A 22,300-nucleotide genomic window follows, 5' to 3' on the forward strand; every position below is an offset into this window, starting at 1 on the left:
TTATTTCAGCCCAGCTAAGTGTCGAAGGAGAAATCCAAGGCTGCCTGGTGCTCCAGGGAAGGGAAATCAAGCCAGACTGGAAACGAAATCACTCCCTGGCTAAAAGGGCATGCTCTCTCTCTCTCTCTCTTGCTCGCTCTCTCTCTCTCTCTCTCCCCTTCCATCACCACAACTTCTCTGTCTCCAAGTCAACAACATGGGATGGGAAAAGAGTACCCACTAGGGAGACAGACTGGCTTAAGAATGCAAGATGGTTTTTAATAATTATTTTTTCCAAGGCCCCGTGATCTCCCTGCCCTCGATAAGGCTCCTCAGGTAAAGGTCCCCCCAGTCTGAAAGCAGCTCCTGATTCTTCATACCTTCACCAGCTTCTTGCAGCACTCAACAGGCCCTTTGGCATCAGGACTTGGCTGTCAGAAGCAGCAGGGTACAGCCAAGCCAAAGCGCCTGGGAGGTGGGCTCTCCTGAAAGCAAACACAGGGCAAGGGGCCCGGGAAGTTGCTGTGGACTGCAGAGGTGCAGCATGGCCTCCGCTTCCTCATCCTTTAAATGGGGGTAATGGAGAAATGGGAACAAAATGGGATTGTGTGACTCAGCATGCTCCAGACCTGCCTTAATCGAAAGAGGTCAGGGAGCAGAGTGTATCCAAGTTGCAGGTGCCTGGGTGTGTTGCTGACTCGGGAACTCTTGGGGAGGCCTGGGAATCTGCAGTTAAGCATCACTCCTGGGTGTTTAAGAAAGGGTTGGGCTCCCAAAAAAAGGGTTCACCCGATGGCAGCCTTGGGGATGGGGTGGGGCTGAAGGGTAAATGGAGGAAGGGCATTAGGGTCTTTCTGACATTACCGTTTCAAGAGAAAACTGATACCTACCTCTCTGGCAATCTCTCTTAACTTAAAAGAGCACTTGCCACTGGCAAGATTGTACAGCTGCGTTATGTGTAACAGAAAATATGATAATCCAACTGAAAATCTATACATACAGGTCTGGTTAGGCACTTAAGGCTCAGCCGTATAACCAGCCATTGTTCTGTTCCCACAGAGGGCACAAATGCCTCTGAGAGGTATCATCAGATCCACACATCCAAAATGCAGGATGCAGGACAAGGATACAATAAGCCCTTGTAAAAGGGCAAGGCTTGTATAGACATGACTTATTTGTGTCTGTGCAGACTGTGTAGACAAATACATCAGCTACTGACAACATTGGCTGCCCCTGGAGAGAACTGAAAGGCTGGAAGACCGGGGACAAAGGGAAAAGGTTTATCACACAACTTCCAGGCCTTCTCCATGTGTTTAAAGCTATATGTGTTATTGATTTTTGTATCATCATACCAAAAAATCATATGAATTCTATGTTTCAATGAAAATTTGCAAAAGTATATCAAAAGAACATGGTTGCTATTTGGTGGTGCCACCTGTGGCCACAGAAATGGTCAGGACCTCATTCAACATCCTCTGTGGAAGGAGGGGAGTGAATATGGGGATTTTTAATTAAGGAAAAGAAGGGAAGGAGACAGGGAGAGGAAGAAAGGGAAGGGAGTCCTAGTTAGGGACCAAGTTCTCTTTCTAGTCTGGGTATTTTCAGGTTTATCCCCTACTCAAATGCCACCTGTCTCCATCGTCCCCTCTCTCCACCACAGGCCTCAGAGTCACGCTGTCTTCTCTCACCCTTCCATGACTGAGTTAGCAAGGGTGATGTATCCAGCTTTCTCTAAACTGCCTGCCTAGAAGTATAGACCCACACCTGCTGCAAAGGTGGTACCCACTCAAGACAGGTGTCAGGAAGATGTGAGAGAGTGAGTGGCAGAGGGGAGGAGCCAACAAAAGCAAGAAGAGGGAGCCACAGCACCATGGGCAATGGCAACTGCTCTGGGGAACTGTCCCTCCCTCCCTTCCTTCCTCTCTCCTTCCCTCCTTCGTTCCCTCACACCTCCCTTCCTCCTTCCTTCCCATCTTGCTTAATCCTCAGTCAACATCACCTGCCCCTGCTTATTGCCTCCCTTGTCTTATGGCTTTGAGATCTTACTAACAAGGAGACATCACCTGATCCATATTCTTGGTCCCTACATACTAGGTATCAAAGAGATATACAGTGATTGATTAATACTGGGCAGCAAGTAGGTGGATGAAGGAGTTACTGAAATGAACTTGGTCCTGAGAGATTCTGACTCGGTGAATTCTGGGTCATACCCAGGGAATTCAAACACTGTCAACTTTTGCATCTTAAAACCACCTCAGGGATCTTTAAAAGACTTTAAAGGAAAATTGGTGGGAACTTAAGATGTACCTTTGAGAGCAGACACCCAACATACATCAAGCCCTGAATCATGGGAACCTCCCACCTTGCAGGGCAAGCCGAGGTTCAGAGAAGGGGAATGGGGGTGGGGCTGAGGCAGGTGTGGCTCTGTTCACCTGTTGGGGACCCAGTGGAGGCTGGCCAGGTAGGGCTGGAACTCATAGGATCGGGCTGCCAGGAGTGAGTCTTGGCGCCATCTAGTGCCCTCTGGAGGCTCTGCAGCTGTGCCGAGCTGAGCTGCAGGCGCTGGGAATGGGTTACAGAAGCTGCATTCTGAGGACCCAGGGAAGCCATCTGCTCCGTGGACAGCTCCTGCAGGCAGGAAAGTGGAGGGCGGGGGACCTCAGTAAACCCTCTCCAGATTTTCCAAACCTCCTTTATCTGCACAACTTTGTCAGACCCTTGCACCGTGGTTGTAAGCAAGCACTAAATAGAGGCTGAAGGAAACTATTTGAATCCCTGTTCGATGTGTCAACCAACAGCAGCTGAACTCTGGGCCTCTTATAAAAAAAAAAAAAAAAAAAAAAGCATGGGAGATTTTTAAATATTACAAGGGTATTAAACCATTCTCACTCCAAGCTGAGACTTTTCCTTGAAGTAATTAAAAGCATTTAAAGGGTTCTTGGCTTTCCATGTGACTGTTGGTAATTACTTTGTGCCAGAGGAAGGGACGAAGCAAACTCTGGTCTGAGTGCCAGACTAAGTCTGCCCGCACACCAGCTGTGTGATCTTCCCAGATTATGTCACCTTTCTAGGCCTTTGGACTTACTTTGAGGTGCCTCAGAGACCTCACCTCCAAGGCCATCCCTGTCCCTTTGGTATGACTATCGGAATCCTGGTTGACTGATGAGTCCAGGTAGCTCAGCAGAGGTCAAGAGCCAAGACTGGCTGTTTCTTTGTTAATGCTGCCGTGGACAGCAGATGTGGCGAACTCTGCTAGGCACACTGTGATTCTCAGTGTACAAGATATGTTCTGAAGTCACAGAGCTTCAAAAGGACTTGGTGGCTAGCACCAGAGAGACTGGGTTGAGATGGCCTGGCAGAAGAGCCTCTGACATCTCCTGATTGTCTTAAAGCATCTCCCAGAAGCTAGGACTCCACACACTCCTGTTCCTTTATCCCTTCCTTTCCTATTGGCCTCTCACTTCCCTCCTATCCAAGCAGATGCCTCCTGAAATTGAATTCCACTGATTGCAACCCTTCCCCGCTTTCACCACCACCACCACACCAGGAGCTCAGGCTCCTCAACACAACACCACCTTCAGGATGGGAGTCCTGCCTGCCTCTCCTCCTGACCTTCCCTCCAGGCCCAATAAGGCTCTGCATTCTTCCAAACAGGAAGCAGCTTTGTGCCCTTCCTCCTGTCTGAGGCACTGTCCTTCCCTCTGTAGCTGGCAGGCTGACTCGCACCTATCATTAACAGAGTCTGTATTACAAACATTAGCTGTTTTCCCTCTGCTGCTGATTTGTGATCCACAAGCCAGGTTGAATCCCTAGGCCTATAGCACTTTCAAAAATAAATTCAAACTGGCTACCAACATGTAAAAATCAGGAGATTTCCCATAAAAATGAAGGTTCCTGGTGGTCCCTGAAAAAAAGCCAAGAAGATCCAGCAACACGAGGCCCATGTGGTCACACTGCATTGATGTATCTAGAGGGAAGAACACACACACATACACACACACACATATACATACACACACACATACACACACACATACATGCATACATATACATACACACACATACATACACACACACACACACTTTCCCCTGTAACCAGGGCTCTCCAGCTCAGCTCAGGCCACACCCAACCTTGACCTCATCTCCCTGGCCCACTGTGCTATAACCTCTTCCCCAGAGAATCTGCAGATTCCAGATGTATCTAACCTGGAGCCCGTCCTGATGTAGATGAAATAGAAATTTCAGCAATAGGCAACTGCCTGAACAAAGAAGCCACCCTAACTATACTAACATGACCAGAGGGAAGTGCTGGGGGAGGGGGTGTGCCGTGAGTCACCGCCTCCCAGTGCAGTGTGATCAGAGAGGAAGAAGGAATTTGCTCAAAGGCTGTAATGGTTTGAGTCAGAAATGTCCCTCTCTGGTTTCTGTGTTTGAACAGTTAATGCTTAGTTGGTAGCACTTGGTAGGTTGTGGAACCATTCTGTACGAGTAGGCCACTGGATGTATAGCATTAGTGGGCCTTGAGAATTACAACCTGGTCTTGCCTCTATCCCATCTCTGCTTCCTGACTGACAGACCTAGTGACCCAACTGCCATACTGGACTGCACCCATCACACCTGAGCTGAAATAAACCCCTCCTTCCTTAAGTTGGTTCTGTCTTTTGTTGTTGTTGTTGTTGTTGTTGTTCACAGCAACAGATAAGTAACTAATGCAGTGGCTTTGAGGCCAGTTGGTTATTTCCCCCAAACAGCTGCCCATGATGCAGAAGTGTTGTAAGCATCCAGCATCCCGGTGAGGACAGGATGTGTCCCTGTGTCACTCAGAAAGCAGCAGCAACAAAACTGAACCAAGAATGGCAGCACATACCAATAATCCTAGCACTCGGGAGGCTGAGATGGGATGGTGTTTGAGGCCAGCCTGGGCTACATACCAAGCTTATGCAAACTGAACAATATATTAAGTCATTATCTCAAAAACAGAGAAGGGTGGGGAGATACCTCAGCCAGTATCCCAGCACTGGGGAAACAGGGCCAGCTGAGTCCCTTGCTCATCTGCCAGCCTGAGCCCTTGGTTGAGCTCTAGATCGGTGAAGAATGCTGTCTCAGGGTGCGCATGGGGTGGGGAGGGGCTTGGCAGCTAGAGCGTTTGCTGCTCCCTCTTCCAAGGGGCCTAGGTTCCTTTCTCCATTCCCAGCACCCACATGGAGGTTCACAGCCTCAGGCTCAGACAGTACAAGACTGAGATGGGAGTTCAATGAGATTAAACAATCAAGTGATTGAACAGTGAAAAAGAGTGAATTCAAACTCCAATCTCAGGAATGTCCTCTTCTGGCCTCCGCAGGCATTACACATACCTGGCCACCAGGCACACATGCAGGCAAAATACTCAAACAGAAGATGAAAGTTTAAAGGGAAGAAGATGAGTCCAGTAAGATAGTTCATTAAGGTACAGGCACCTGCTGCCAAGCCTGGCCTGAACTTGGATCCCCAGGACTAACGTGGTGGAAGAAGAGACCAGTCATTTCAAGTTGCCCTCTGGTCTCTATACGTGCACTATGGCTTACACATGCACTCCTGTGTGCATGTGTACACACACACACATACACACACACACACACAAAGTGATTAATTTTAATTTTCTAAATAAATAAAAAGGTGGACAGCAACAAAGGAACAACACCTGAGGTTGTCCTCTGACCTCTACATGCATGTACACACAAACACACACACACACATACACACAAACATAAAACACAAGGCCAGCCCCACTCAACAGAGCATCCTGTCCTCTCAAACCCCACAATGCCCGTTTGCAAATCCAAAGTCCACAGGCTCTGAAAACTGAATTTTTTTTCTAAAGTTTACAACAAGACAGCAGAAGTTGGACCTGAATGGATAGGAGACTATTTTCAGTGTATTCAGTATGACTTGTCAGGTTTTCTTCCCCCCCCCCCAAAAAAATGAATATGTTTGCTTATGAATGCTCCCTCTGACACTGCTAGAGGTGTTAAGGCACATACCATGAATTTTACAAAACTTGAAAGCTTCTGGATTCTGAAACATATCTGTCCCCAGGGGTTTTGTGGCCATACCTCTAGAAATACACAATCAGTACCATAGGCTACGAAGGGGAGGGGACCAAAAAGAAAAATAAGATAAAATGAAAACTTAAAAAAAAAAAAAAAAAAACTTCTTTAAAAAACACTTGAAATTATTTGGACAGCCATCATTGGCATGTAGATCTTCTCTGGCCCTGAAAGCAAAGGGCTGGCTGGAAATCCCCAAGGCTCCAGGTCTGTCACCTGTGTCCCTGTGCCTGTCACCTGTGTCCCTGTGCCCGTCACCTGTGTCCCTGTGTGGTGTGAAGGGAGGTTGGGCTCCCATCTCTCCCTGAAGAAATGAGCACTTACTTTGAATACCTCACCAGGCAGGCATCTTATGGCTGATGGCTGGAAATAGGGCATCAGTTCTTTGTCGAGCGTTCGGAGCTCTGCCTTCGTTATCCCAGCTAGGGAGAGAAAGGATCGAGAGTGTGTTGCTCAAGCTGTGGGACTCTACCGTTGTTAATGGTGCTGCATAATGTACAGATCAATGAGTCCCCAGGAAGCACTAAGCCTTACCTCACAAGACGGCCAACTAGGGACTCCACTTCCTTAATCAACTCAGGAAAATATGTGGGTCACATTAGCCCTGATTGGCCTCCTCCAGTGGCCTGTATACCCAGAGGGAGGTTTATTTACACACTTTAAGAGTGGGTATAAATCTATTTAGGAGCCCAACTGAATCACATTCTAGATCAATGATTTTGAGACGATAGTGAGTGCAAGAACCCCCGAGATGGCTCATTTTAAAATGCAGACTTGTGGGCACTGCCTCTTGCAACTTAAGTCTTGACATCCGGATTCTACAAGAACTCCTTCATGTTTGCTTCATGTGGCTGGATTACTACTTTGTTCTGTTATACTTTACTTTAGTCCCAATTTTAAATTTAAAGAGCAAGGATGTACCCAGGAGCCCCTTACCTGCAATGGTCCCAAGCTCCTGCAAAATGGAGCTGGTCCACTCAGTGGGTCTCCCAAATACAACTTCTGCTTTCTTCTTAAATCCAGCTAAGACAGGGGTACTGCAGAACAGTGTCCCAATTCTGGCTACCACTGCCCTGGTTAGAGAGGAGGGGTCTGGTGAGTCTGGGGGATTCTCTGACCATCAAGCAGTGCACAAAAGACAAAGAATCTCAGCACCTAGACAGGATCCAGCAAATCCCACTGCATACTGTAGCCCAGAAAGAGACAAAGATCGGAAAGTGGAGGATGGATGGATGGATGGATGGATGGATGGATGGATGGATGGGCAGATGGATAAGTAGATAGATAGGTAGATGGATGGATGGATAGGTTGGTGATGGATAGATGGATGGATGGATGGATGGATGGATGGATGGATGGATGAGTGGGTGGTGAATAGATTGATGGATGGGCAGAAGGACAGGTAGGTAAATGGGTATGTGAATGGGTGGATACATGTATGCATAGATCATAGATGGGTGGGTATATAGGTGACAGGAAAGATAAATGGATGGATAGGTGGTTGGGTGGATGGTGGATGGATGGATGGATGGATGGATGGATGGATGGATGGAAAGAATGATGAATGTATGAGTGGAACATTTTCCACTTTGCACTCTAGTATTATAGCTACCTGAATTCTGAGGTCTTTATTAGTTGTATTTCAGCAGGGTCCATAGCACATAGAGTAGGACCAAGCCCAACCAAATGGAAGCTCTTCAGATCCTGTATACCATAGCCTGAATCTTCAAGGAATGCCTGCAGAATGGATTTAGCCTATAAAAAAAAGTAATAAAAGAAAAGAAATCTGTTAGTTTCTTTCCTTTAGAAATCATTTGACTTCCAGGTGGCTTGACTGTTCAAATTCTTAGACATCCAGAGCTGAATATTTCCAGCATCTGTCTGCACAACTCTCCAGTAAAACCTCCTATGTCCTACTTCACTGCCTCTGCTCAAACCGTTTCCTCCACGTGAAATGTGCTTCTGTATTTCCAACTAATAAAACCCAGCTATACTCTGTGTTTTGGTCCAATTCGAATGCCATTTCTGCATGAAAAACTCAAGCTAGAATGATTTTTCTTTTCTCTCTTTTCTCCAGAACTCTATCTTTCCCTCAATCTTTAAAGGGAATGTAAATGTTTTTGGTACTAAAAAAAAATTACACAGGGGTGTCCCCAATGAAATTTGTGTGATTACAGGATCTTGCATAATTCCAGCCAAGAGGCTATTCAAACCTCATGACTTGTCCCATGGAAAGCCATTCCCCCCTATCCCCCATATGGTTTAGCTGAAGCCAACTGCATTATGGGTAATGACATGGCCTAGTCCTCTCTTAATCGTGCCCTTTCTTTGCCTGGCCACAGGGACTGGCTCCAGATTAGGCATGTGTTCTAGCCAGAACTAACCACCGTTTTGGCTAGATTAATTAGAAGAACTTCTGGGTTTTTTGCCTTGAACTCAGAAAGAAACACACAGGGATCCTTGGAATGATATACACAGTTATCTTCTAGAACCTGCTACACTGAGAAGGTCCACCAACCTCAGAATAAAGCAAATACGAAAGAAAGCAGAACTCTTCAATGTGGGGAGAACTAGATCCCAGCAATGGTACTGAAGCTTCTGGATGAAGATGTACCTGAACTTTGAACTTGAACTTTTCAATTATCAGTGATGTGGTGGTTTGAATGAGAATGGCCCCACAGGCCCATGTGCTTGAATGCTTGGCCCTCAGTTGGTAGAACTATTTGGGAAGGATTCGGGGGTGTAGCCTTGTTAAAGTAGATATGTCTATCACTGGGAGTGGACTTTGAGGTTTTGAAAGCCCACACCATTTCCAGTTAGCTCCCCTCCCTGCCTTGTGCTTATGGATCAAATGTAAGCTCTCAGATACTGCTCCAGAGCCATGCCTGCCTGTCTGCTGCCATGTCCCCCACCATGATAGTCTTGCCCTCACCCCTGAAACTGTGAGCCCCGAAATTAAACACTTTCTTTTATAAGTTTCCTTGGTCGTGGTGTTTTGTCATGGCAACAGAATAGTAACTAAGACAAACATCAATGAATTCCTTCCTTCACTAAGGCAACTTTATGTTGGGTTTGTTGCTGCTAATAAATAAATTGGCCCTGGTTCACTTGATTTACCTACACAGGGCCTGGAAAGGATCCAAGTCGATTCCTTGGGGCTGAGCTACATAATGGTGTGTGGATCCTTCGGTGTGGATAAGAGCAGATAAGACTGATTCCAAGAGGTCAGAGACAAAGGTGAGGAGAAGGCACGGAAGCATGACCATCGAGCATCGAGCATCTCGGTGGGAGCATGGGTCTTGGGACATAGGCATTGTTCCCGCTTCCTTTATGTCAGTCATCTGCATCACACAGTAAAATAGTTACAATGTTGAGAGAAACGCTGAGAAATAGGAAATGTAGGAATGCTACAGGGGAGTTCCACTTACCACGTGGCTGCTGCCTCCCTGCCCCTCAAGTCTGCTTAATGTCTACACTCACAGAGACGACTATCCCCCTGGACTCCCTCACCTCCACCAGCATCCCCTCTCATCCTCTTATGAGCATCCCACCCAGCTTCTGTAGCACTTATCACAATTTTTCAAAAATTTCCCCTTGACCACTTTTTTGTCCATCTCACAGGCAGATCCCCAAAGGGTCATGCCTAGCTTGTCATCATGTTCCAAATATCTAGCCTAAAGTCTGCTGCATACTTTATGACTGACTGAGTACACAAATGGCCATAGTGTGTGAGCCACAGACATCATAGAAAAAGACAGGCTTCTCTGAAAAGGCAGCAGCTTTGTGCCATCCCAAGACAAACGTGTGCATGTGAAATGTTCACTTGTCAAACACTTGATCCCCAGCTGGTGGCACTCCTTTGGAAGGTTCTGGAAAGTTTACAAGGAGGGGCTTCATTGAAGAAAGCAGACTTGCTTTTCAAGGTTCTACCTGGTCGCAGTGTCTTCCATACTCTGTGCACCACGAAGTGAAGCACTGCCCTCCACCACCCACCCTGTCACCATGGCATTCTGCCCAAGCACATAAAGCCATGTGACCATGGCCCAACCCCTCTGAAACCATGAATGAAATAAATCACTCCTCTTTTAAGTTATTTGTGTTGGGTATTTTGTTACAGGGTCAAAAAATTAACAGACTGGCCACTGATGAGTTACCCTCAATGGCACATAGCTACTAGCTGCTATGGATGAGTTTGGAACACCGACTGCAGCTTGCATGCATCTGACTGAATGGTAATATGCACACAGAGCAACAAAAGCTGGCAGGCTGGGTACCCTGCATTTGCTGCACCCTTCGGACAACTTTACCCACAATGCCCTATCTACTCCTCAGCATGAACCTATTGACCAAATACTCATATTGTTCCTCTTTCACAAATAACCCCCTGAGATCTGAAGAACCTAAAACTATTACTCTGCTATAGACTAGTGGTACTACAGCAAAACCCCAGATAGAGGCTGGAGATATGGCTCACAGGGCCTGCTGTGCAAGTGTGAAGATGACTCACATTAATGCCACCATGGCATTAAGGTCAGCATGGAAGCCTACCTGTAATTCTAGCACTCCAATGCCACAGACAGGGATCCCTGGAGCAAGCTGGCTAGCTAGACTAACCAAATTAGTGAGGTCTGGGTTTAATGGAGAACCCCTGAATGAAGTGGAGAGAAAGAAAATAAGGAAGATTCCCAGGGCCAACCTAGAGGGCTCCTGCACTCACACACACACATACACACACACTCGAAAATTTAAAATCCAGACAGTGAGATACCATAGTTGTCTTAACCATTAAAGATGTTTGCCTCTGGAAGAAAAAAAATGGAGACTTAACAGTACCCAGTATCCCTAAACAGTCAAGTACTAGAGAGGGCCCACCCTGCCTAGCCTCCAAGATCAGACAAGACCGACTCATGCAGAGTGGTTTGCCCATGGGCTGGATTTTTCTTGTTAAGTCTCCACAATCAGGTTTTACCAGTTGACTCATGGCAATTTGTGCTTCTCAAACGTGGATGCTCATTTTAAAAACCGAAAGTGCAAAATTACAATTCAGATAAAATTGCTTTGAAGATGTGGTATTAAAGTGTCCTTGCATCTGGGACCTGGAAAATGCAAGCTCAGCCTGCAAGGTGATAAGTTAAAATATATCTCCCTGAATGACTGGACCAGTGTATATGTAATGATTCCGAGACAATTAATACCAACACTTGTAGGCAATATTAACCACAGAAAAATGAGTAGCTGTAAACCTTCAGTCTCTCTGTTCATCCCTCTGACTTCTGTAATGGTTTCTTTCCTCCCTTACATTAGGTTTTAAGCTGAACTATTTGCTAATGTAGTTCCTCCAGGTCTGACTATTAATCTAGAAGCATGCATTTAAAGGTTTGATTGGAGGCTGAAGTGGAAGAACTGACTGCTGATGATATATGCAAATGTTACGTTTTCATATCCTTTTCAAACATATTGATATATCTCGCTGCCATCCGAGAGAATTAAAACTGGCGCACGGGAAAAGGGATGCTCCAGCTTCTAAGTTAGATCTATTTTTCGGTTTCTTCCAGGCTGCAAATAAAATCATTTTAATATCAGGAATGGAGTGTGGCACTTCCCAAACTAGTCGAAACCAGTTTCAGAGCCAGAGAACCACGGGACTGCAGAACGTTAGTAGAAGGAAGTTCACTTTATTGAGTTTAATCCTTTCCATTCTTCAAACAAGGACACCAACTCAGAGAAAGGGAGGTGACTGTGGTGCTGGTGACACCGGATGCTGAGGACAATGGCTGAAAAGAACTAGAACGTGAAATGTCCCCACAGGTCACCTGTTAGAACCCTTGGCCCCTGAGCTGGAGCACTGTTTGGGAAGGGTGTGGAGCCTACAGAGAGTGGAGCCTTGCTGGAGGAGTGAGGAAGTGAGCCTTTATAGCTGGCCCTGACTTCCTGTTCACTTTCTGCTTCCTGACAGCCCATACAGTGTGACCAGCTGGCCTCCCTCTCCTGCAGCCAGGCTTTCCTTGCCTGAAGCCACGCCTTCCCCACCAGAATGGAATGTGTCCCCTCAAACCATGAGCCAGGACATGCTGGGCCCTCTTTAAACCACTCCCTCTCAGGTCCTTTAACACAACAATAAGAAAAGTAACTGACAGCAGTAACTGAAAAAAGTTTGCAGACCTTTACATTATTATTGTTCAACACATTTTTTTTTTTTTAGCTCTATTCATTCTCATGGCTGGATCTCCATATTGCCCTGTTCCAGGTGAGACATGATTTACACCTTGCTGTATTTGAAAGGTGCCACTCAGAGTCACGGGACATCACCATTCTGATTATCTAAACCTAGTGAGAGAAGAGCCCACACCTTAGTCTTACCCGACACCCATCCCCCTTGGTTTGACAATATCACTGCTTTTCTTTTTCCGGCCACTCTGCCTTAGTTCTCTTGCTACTGTTACAAATTACCATCTGGTGGTAAAACAGGTGAATTCACCTATGATTCCCAGAGGCTCAGTCCTGAAATCAATCAGTGGGATGTGTTCCATTTGAGAGCTTTAGAGAGACTGCGTTTCCTCACTTTTCCTAACTCCTTCTGAGTTCTTCCCTTAGTTCTTTTATGGCCACTTCTTCCATCTTCAGAGTCATCAGCCTAGCATTACAAACCTATCTCCCTCCTGCTCCCCCCTCCCCACTTTCACCATTGAATCCCTCTCTATGACTGTGGCATCCTGGCTCCCTTATATAAGGCCCCTTGTGATCACATTGGACCTACCAGGGTAATTTTCATCTCTTTTTTTACATGTATGGGTGTGTGCCTGAGTGGATGTATTGCACCACATGTGTGCAAGTCCCTGTGAATGCCACGAGAAACCATCAGCTCCCCTGGAATTGGAGTAAGGTGCAGTTGTGAGCCATACATTGTTTACTCTGGGAAGCAGACCTAGGTCATCTGCAAGAGCAACAAGTGTTCTTAAGCACTGACCCATCTGTCCAGCCCCCATCCCACGATTTTTAAATGACTTCTATCTGTAAAGCCCCTTCCTCCAATGAAAGAAATTGTATTTATAGGTTCCAGGAATTGGGTTTAATCTATCTTCCACACACCCTCCCCCACTCTGATCACCATCTATTCATACAGACAGACTCCACTCATTGTAACAGAGACTCCACTACTGTAGCAGGCATAACCAACCAACATACTCTGCCCCAGATAGGAGTAGCTAGCTGCTCAGAGCTGAACAACCATGTGAATGGAGTTGACAGCAGAACTTTCTGATATAGTAAATGAAGCAGAGACACTGTTTGATGGGGCTGCTCATAATGAAAGAACCACTGAGGGGCAACTGACCAAGCTAACACAGAGGCAGTTGTAACTAGAGACCCCAATGCCTCACCCAATCAAAACTAAAAGGCAGGAGGACAACTTTAACCTACAGGAGATCAACAGCCAGACTTTCAACCCATCATCAACAACTAGAAAACCAAACAAAATATAGAACAAAATTAAAATATTGAACAACCGAGGAGCATGTCAAGGTGATCATGAAACAGGTAAACAAAAAGCAAGCCCTAAAACTATCCCCCAGAGGCACTTTCTACATACATCAGGAAAGACCAAAGGAGCCCAGGGGTCTAGCTGCGTTGAAGACAGAGATCCAAGGTCAAAAAGCCAACCTTTGCTACTCTTTCCACCAGTTCAAATCTCAGCCCTTACCAAGCAACCCACTTCTGCTGACCTCTAGAAGATGAGAATATCTTTGCATTCACTTATTCAATACATATTTATTATGTGATGAAACATGCATGTGTAACCATATATTTTTAAAGAAAAAAAATATGCGCTAGTCATCTTTTATGGATACAATTTCTGTGCCCAGGATCTAGCCTAAGCCAGTATAAATATCACGCATAGTCCCCAGAGAGAAGAAATCAAACTCTTAGAATGTTTTCTTCCCATAAAAGCAGCCTCACGAAGGTGACAATCTCGGTTTTTCTATAAATGATTACACAAAAACATGGAAGAGAAGTCCAAGTTCAGGAAGGCCAAAGCACACTCACTTCAGGGGCAAAGAAAGAAGAGGAAGTTGTGCGGAGAGAGTCCTAGAGATCAGCCAAGATGTCCTCCTGAGTACCAAGTCCTCATTTCTACGTGTCCGGATGTCAGGAATGAAACCACTCAGAGGGTAAGAGGCAGGAGAAGGGGGCAGGCTAAGCCGTTCTTAAAGTTCACATGGAGTTAGAAGAAGTTTTCTCTCCCCCAGCCAGAGTGGAGAGACCGTGTAACACATGGATACTAGGCCTATTCTGTAGAAGTATCATTTCTCAACAAAGCCACAGAATAAAGATCACCCCACCCCAATAAAGCTCAAGAGAATGCAACAAAAAGATAAAAATTACTAGCAAACACATATATTTCAGAACATAGCAAAGCCTAGTTTTTTGGTTTTTCAAGACAGGGTTTTTTGTTTGGTTGGGTTTTGATTTTTTTTGTTTGTTTGTTTTTTGTAGCTCTGACTGTCCTAGAACTCAGAGAGCCACCTTCCTCTGCCTCCCAATTGCTGGAATTACAGGCATACACCGCTGTCAGACACCTAAATCAAACTCTTAGCAATGTGAAGTTCACAATGTTCATTCATCACTCTGACAGAATTACTAAGTGTCCCCATTTCCCTGCCCTTGTCTCAGAGCAAGTGACAAATTACTAGGTTTTCATTAGGAGAAAATCAGTCCACAGATACAAACTGAGAGGATCTGGAGAGGTGGCTCAGTAGTTGAGTATACTTGTTGCACCTCCAGAGGACTAGAGTTCAATTCCAGCCACACACATCAGGCAGTTCATAACCACTCCCAGGGGAGCTGGTGCCCTCTTCTGCCCTTCCAGAGTACCTTTGCACACACGACATACACAGACATAAAATTTTAACAATAAAAATAACTGTCTTTTAGAAAAGAAAAAAAAAAGAGACTGAGAAACGACAATGATGATGGAGGTCTTTAGCAAGGACATAAAAGAAGCTATCGTAAGTACTATAAATCTATTCAGGGGTGCAAAGTCAAGCATAAGCAATTAAGGAATCTGTAAAAGACCCAGGAACATCTACCCACCTGTCCTGATGTCCATTCTGTCTGCTGGCCCAGGGATGCCACAGTATCTATGGAGCTGAGGTCCAGCTGCTCCAACTCACTCTCGCTAAGAGCCAAAGCAATGCGCCCCAGGGAGACAATATGGTGTTCTTTCCAGCGGGAGGGCAAGTCCCAAACCTTTAGGTAGGAGAAAAACAGAGCAGACCAAAGATTAGTGACAGTGCCTGCTGTGGTCTCTACTTAATATCCTCCCAAAATCCATCACTGAGGCCTAATCCCTAATGTACTAGAAAATGACTCCACTCTCATAAATGGAATCCTTGCCTTTGTAAGAGAGATCTTGAGAGCTCCCAGCACACTTCCACTGTATGAGGGCAAGATGCTGGGGAAAACCACCACCTTAGAGAAATTCATGTTCACCAGACACTGAATCTGTCAGAGCCTTGATCATGGACTTCCTAGCTACCAGAGCTGCCAGAAATAAACTTCTGTGGTTTATAAGTTAAGCAATAGAAGGTATTTTATAGCAGTCCAGACATTGAGTGTATTACACACACTCACCACATACGCCACCAGTCTTTCCGGGGGGGAGGGTTCCACTTCTGGGAAATTAGCTTTAGAAAATCATGAGGCAAGTGCTCAGAACCATGTGTTCAAACATGTACAAAGGCTTACTTAGGGTTTGAGCATGAAGCACTCCCCCCAAAGCGCGTGTGTTGAGAGCTTGGTTTTGAGCTGGTGGTTGCTATGTAGAGGTAGTTGGGTCATGGGGGCAATAACCCCATTGAGAGATCCACTGATGAGTTTACAACTAAACAGACTATTAGGATATGAGGACTAGCTAGAATAAAAAAGTCAAGTGGGCACAAGCCTTTGAAAGGTACTAGAAAGTCTGTCTGTCTGTCTGTCTGTCTGTCATCATCATTCTCCTCTCCTGGCAGCCATGTGTGATCACCTATGCCTCATCATGCCCTCTCTACCATGATATCCTATTTTACCTCAGACCCAAACCAAGAGCCAGTTGACCATGGACTGAAGGCTCTGAAACCATGAGCTAAAGTAAACCTTCCTCCCCTGCAAGTTGTCTTTACTTACTCTGTCACAGCAATGGAAAGCTGGCAGTCATGAAGCACTTATAAAAATCTCAAAGGATCCAAAGCTTAAGGCTAGCTAAATAAAGACCAGTCCCCAAACATTGATGTATATTTATCTTTTTGATACAGAAAAACACATTGCTTGTGGAAGACAAGTTCCTGAATAATGAGTGCGATATCATTTTTGTAACAGATAATGCGAAGCAAGATAGCTTGTATCTGCATGTTCTGAGAGCTGCAGACACAACAACCCAGACAGATATCTACATTATGATTCATAACAGTAGCAAAATTACAGCAATGAAATATTTTTGGTTGGGGAGAGTCATATTGTGAGGAACTGCATTAAAGGGTCATAGCATTAGGAAGAAAGAGAACCACTGTTGTAAGAGAGGCAGAGTCTCTCACTTGAACCCAGAGCTCACTGGTTTGGCTTTTTGGGGTAAGCCAGCTTGCTTCAGCCACTCCCCATCTTTACCTCCGAAGGGCTGGGATCACAATAACCCCCACTCCACCTGCTTTTAGTTGGTGCTGTGAATCCAAACTCCGGTCCTCACACCTTCAAGGAAAGTGCTTTAACCACTGAGCCATCTCCCCTCAAAGGGAACATTTTTTTAAATGACAAACTACTTCTAATCCCTTTCACAACCTTTTCCGACTTTCAGATGACTCCGCAGCAGCTACTGAGGAGGCCAGCTGCAGACAGCTGTTAGGATTCTCCAAGAGGAGGAAATAAAGGTAACATTCTTGCAAGCAGTTTAGGTCAGAATATGCAGAGAACTTGATTGGTCAAGACATGCATCATCTGTGTTCTGCCTCTGCCCTAGGACAAAGGTACCAATAGTGTGCCCATTTCTCAGATGAGGAAGTCATGACCCACACTACTGAATTTCAACAAAATGACATGGGTGCAGGGCCTCAAAGGGTTCATAAGCACAGGGAGGCTGGGGCTGGATACTGGCTGCTTGTTTGGGTAGCTGGTGAGCTTCCTCTCCAACGTGGGCTTACCTGGATTGCCTTCTCCTTCAAGGCCATCAGCTGAGACCGGCTGAAACCCTTCACAGCCCCCAGCAGCTCCACGTTCCTGATGAAAGTGTCCTCCTCCATGCAGAGAAGAACCTCAGGGTCCCAGCAGGCATTGGCTTCGGCCAACTTGAAGATATCATCTGAAGAGGGAGTCACAACTCCATGACAACCTGAGGAACACACAGAGATGTGAGGATGCAACAGAGGAAAGAGAATTGCAGGAAGTGTTCCATGTTTTCTTAATAATCTTCTCTAGTCAGAATCATTCACAAGAGGCAGGGCACTATAAAAGCTGACAGCAGGGAGCCGAGGGCTCCCACCTCTGCCATAGTTATGACCTGCTGTGCACATCCACCAAGAGGCCTCACCACAATGCAACTGGGCAGGTAGGATCGGCCTGAAGTTCCAGTGCCTGGAGAGCAGAGAAGGAAGCTAACCACCCAGTCTTGCCAAATAGGTAGGGCGTAGGGTCACTGAGAAAGCCTGTGTTACATGAACACTTGGCATGAAGACCCAAACAAATAGGGCTTCAACCCTTCCTTATAGGGCTCCAACACAAACTGCTGTGGAATTCCACCCAGGTCCAACTTGGGGAAACAAAGGGTTTATCTGGCTTACTTACAGAGTATGCATGGGGGGGGCCTTCCCAGAGCATAAGTGACCCTAAAACAACTATGCCACAATGAAGTCTTACTCTAAATAAGCAAGTAAGCAACAACAGCCAGCCATCACTGTCCCTGTCACTATCAATGTCAGTTCTGATTAATCCCGCCCACCTCATGCCAGTAAGAGTCAATATTTACCAGGCACTCAGTGAAGATTATAAAAATGGTGATACGCCTGGTAGTCCTTAAGGAAAAATACTTTCTGATCATTCCTTTCATGCCACGCCCTTTGGAAACTGGGGAGGTTTAAACTCTCACAATGACCACTGCAGCCCAGAGTTCACATGACTCCACTTTAGAGGGCGAAACCTGAGGTACAGCAAGGCGTGGTGGCTCCCACCTGTAATCCCTGCCCTAGAGAGGCTGCTGCGTGATGAATAAGAATTGGAGGTTGCCTGGACTACACAGTGAGTTACAAGCCTCTGGGCTACAGAGAGAGACCCTGACTCTTAACGAAGAAAGGGGTAGGCAACCTGAAGACCTTAGGGGAGAGCCACACAGTCATTAAGAGACTTCAAGCCCTACCGACCTGTACCTTGTAGTTGTGAAGCTAGGTTGAGCCTTTAAGATAAGCCAAATAAAGGCTGTAGAGAATGCCTCGGCTGTTAAGAGCACTAACTCTTTCAGAGGATTGGGGTTCAATTTTCAGCACCCATGTGATGCTAGTTCCTGTATGTCACCGCCCTCTTCTGGTCTCTGTAGGCACTGCACACATGTGGTACATGTAGGCATGCAGGCAAAATTCCCCAGATAAATGAATAAATCTTTTTTAAAAACATAAACCAGACCTATGGAAATGCTTGTCACTGTCCACTCGTCAAGCCTTCAAGCCTGGCATCTGATTTCAAATCATGTTACAGAACTGTCATTCTTTGGCCTGTGGGCTTTGCCGTCTGAGAAGGAAACTCTGTTATGTCGCAAACTCAGCCTAAAATAATGCCACCCCAGATGCAGGGTCAGACGCCCTAGAAACACTCACTGAAGGTGGGGTCAAAGCTGGGGCTCTCGTTACTGCTATTCTGAACAGACTCAAAGACAGCCCAGAGAAATTCTTTAGGAAGCAACACCCCAACCATCTTGGAAGCTGTTTGCTGAAGGATTTCAGGAAACTGTAGTTAAAAGAAAAAAAAAAAACGTGTGAGATGCATTTAAATCAGAGTTTAAACTCTATTACCGCTTAATGCCTGAAGGTGGGTTTTTTCTTCATAATAGCCTGTTGTATAAATTGAATCCCTCATCCAACTAATGTCTCTAATAAGTAATTCTACCAAAATGATATTTGACTTCCACAGCAATACGATAAATGTTAAATAACAGGCATGCATCACTTTTCACCCATCAGATTGCCAAAAATAGAGTGATAATAATTAATGCCAGACCAGGTGTAAAAGGCTACCCAATGTGTGCTTTTCCAAGACTGTTGAATGTACAGTACAATATCACCAAGCAATCTGATAATATCTACAAAATATGTAAGTTTGTATATATCTTCTTTTTGGTTTGGTACCAACTTAATTTTTAGCCTTATATTTATCTTTTAAAAGGGGGACAAGCTTGGGGTTTGGAGAAATGGCCCAGTGGTTAGGAGCATTTGCTGCTCTTGTAGAAGACCCAGGTTCTATTCCCAGCACCCACATGATGGCTCACAACTATCTGCCAAAACTCCAGTTCCAGGAGATGCAGCACCCTCTTCTGATCTCCTCAGGCACCACACATGCACATGGTGCAGATACATACACACAGAGAAGACACTCATACACATAAAACAACAATAAATAGGCAGAGGAGGGTTGCATATACATTCTAGGTAGAGGCTGCCAACAGGGGAGCTTTGGTGACACTGGAGAGAGTATCATATCGCATATTGAAATAGTCTGCTTTGTTGAGTCTTGGGATATTATGAGCCCTGCCTGAGAGCCCAGAAAATGTATCAGGCTCTCTTATGAGACCCTGCCTCACTGTTACCTAACACTACCTCTACCACCATCACCCCCACCACCAAAGAGAAAGCACCTGTGCTGAGTCACCTTCCCTTTCAGAACTAGAGTCACAGGGCACACCTGCAGTTCTCATCCCTAAATGCATGGAAGGAACGCCTACAAGTTATGCAGACAGATCTGAACTCCATAGATGCTCAGAGTCCAATGTGGTGTCCACTCCAGAGTCTCCTCCGTGCAGTGTATGTATGTATGTATGTGCATATACATATATATACCTCCCTCCTGCTTTCCCTTTACAGGATCCCCCTACTTAGCTCAAACTGACCTGGAACTTGATATGCTCTTACCTCAACCTCCAGAGAGCTGGGATCACAAGCCTGTGCCACCAAGCTAGCTCTCCCTAGCTCATTCTAATGTTCACTAAGGTTCTGCAACACTCACATATTGCATAGTCAGCCGCCCTTCAATCAAGGATGGACCACAGGTACAATAATGGTCCCATATGTGTGTGGTAATGCTGTTGTTAAACAGTTATGTAAATGACAGCCAAAGGCCAGCAAGGTGGCTCGTTGAGTAAAGGCATTTGCTGCCAATGCTAAGGACCTGGATTCCATCCTTGGGATTCACATGGTGGAAGATAAACCGATTCTCCTATTCTCCAACCTCCACATGCACGCACACACACACATACACACACACACACACACATGCATGTATGTGCACATATACACACACAAGAAAAAAAGAAGGAAGGAAGGAAGGCAGGCAGGCAGAGAAGGGGAGGGATGGAAAGAGGGAGGGAGGGAGGGAGAGAGGGAGGGCGAGAGGGAGGGAGGGAGGGAGGGAGGGAGGGAGGGAGGGAGGAAGGAAGGAAGGAAGGAAGGAAGGAAGGAAGGAAGGAAGGAAGGAAGGAAGGAAGGAAGGATGTTTTTTGAGAGGATATACAGGTCCTGCTTGATAACTTCTTGGACAATGGGCCACATAACAACTGTGAACCCATGAGATGATGCCGCTTGTTGCTCTCAGTTACTGTGATATGTTCTACAGTGATCAGGCACAGTTCTAATCTACAGTATTTGTTCAAAGAGGAAATCTCCTAAGGACACACTTCTCCTATGCTTCCCCATCCCTCGTGGCTATATCAATAGTTACTATTTTTACTTTTTAAACATTTAGAGGATGTGCATGCCATGGCATGTGTGTGGAGGTCAGCAGACAGCTGTGGGGAGTCAGTTCTCACCTTCTACCATGTAGGTCTCTGGGCACAAACTCAGGACTTTAGGCTTGGTAGCCATCCCCAGGACCCTTGCATGATGGTGGTGATGGTGTTTTGATTTTTTATGCAAAGTGCATAGCCCAGTGCCTAGGATTTTCCATTTTCTAGTTTTAAGAGGGGTATATATGCACACATGTATGGGGCTTTCTGAAAAGAACCTGGGGATCTGGGAGTGGAGCCTGTCTCTAATGAGGGGGGATACTTTTTATCCAAGAGCCTCTGGGACGTTCGGGATCTGTTTCACCAGAAGTATGTATATCTTGTGTTATTTTTAAAAGCAAGGAGAATAATCTAACAAAGCAGCCGCATGCCCACATTGCCTGCAGCTTCAGAAATAAAACATCACAGACACAACTGACAGCCTCGTTCCTCCCCCGCCCACCTCGCTCTCTCCTAGATGTAACAATGACCCTGAGTTTAGCATTAACCATTCTTGTGTACACTTCTGAACCACTCTTGTTTTGCACATGCTCAAAATTAATTTAGCTAATATTTATTCATGTACTGAGTATCCTACTGTCAAAATCATTCACAGTGCAGGGATTTTTATAATTCCATGCTGTTTCAGAGGTCTTGCCATGTTGATAGAAGGCTTTTACAACCTCACAAGTGATTTTTTAAAAAATATCAGATCTGCATATAATACTTGCATATCCTGTGCTTATGATTATATGTTTAGACAGCAAACTTTTTCTGTGGCTGGATGAACATGCTGTGAGTATGTGACATTGGGTGGCAGGTGCTTGCTCACACCTCACCAAGCACACACACTGTGCGCCTTGTGTGTGCAAGCATGGATGGAGAGCATAGTGTTTGATCTACCCTAGAGCTGACTGTGGTCCTCCGCCTCCACGAAAGCAAGCTTGCCTCTGCAGGCAGTGTGCCACTGTCCAGCCAAAACCTTCAAAAGAAGGTGCTTCCTTTTTTCTGAAGTGTGAGCCTTGCCTTGTGTGGAGAGCCGTGAACAGCCCCAGAAGCCAACTTAGGATGCAGACAGAGAGAAAGAACCCTGCATTGTCCGATGCCAGCAAGACTGCGTGGCTCCGCTATCCCTGGGGGTGATTAACCTTCGCTGTCTCCTTGACTAGGTTAAGAATCGTCCAGATGAATGAAGCTCACCTTTGTGTGTCTGTGAGGTTTCCAAAAGTGATTAGATCACAAGGGC

At 45.8% G+C, this 22,300-nt stretch overlaps 1 protein-coding gene across 1 annotated transcript in view; it reads right to left on the reverse strand.

Annotated features, from left to right (window-relative positions):
* Positions 1-244: 244 nt before the first annotated feature.
* The window catches only part of Otoa (otoancorin), a 69,930-nt gene continuing 47,874 nt past the window's right edge, over positions 245-22,300 (reverse strand). Inside the window, exons 21-28 of the mRNA XM_021167659.2 lie at positions 18,899-19,028; positions 17,237-17,424; positions 15,156-15,311; positions 7,678-7,820; positions 7,002-7,138; positions 6,390-6,487; positions 2,412-2,607; positions 245-464 (exon numbers count right to left, since the gene is read on the reverse strand). Of these exons, the coding sequence (XP_021023318.1) occupies positions 400-464; positions 2,412-2,607; positions 6,390-6,487; positions 7,002-7,138; positions 7,678-7,820; positions 15,156-15,311; positions 17,237-17,424; positions 18,899-19,028 (1,113 nt within the window). The 3' untranslated portion in view covers positions 245-399. The remainder of the gene's footprint in view (positions 465-2,411; positions 2,608-6,389; positions 6,488-7,001; positions 7,139-7,677; positions 7,821-15,155; positions 15,312-17,236; positions 17,425-18,898; positions 19,029-22,300) is intronic.

Source organism: Mus caroli, unplaced genomic scaffold (assembly GCF_978045245.1).
Source record: "Mus caroli unplaced genomic scaffold, Mus_caroli_1 scaffold_8, whole genome shotgun sequence".
Classification (NCBI taxonomy): domain Eukaryota; kingdom Metazoa; phylum Chordata; class Mammalia; order Rodentia; family Muridae; genus Mus; species Mus caroli.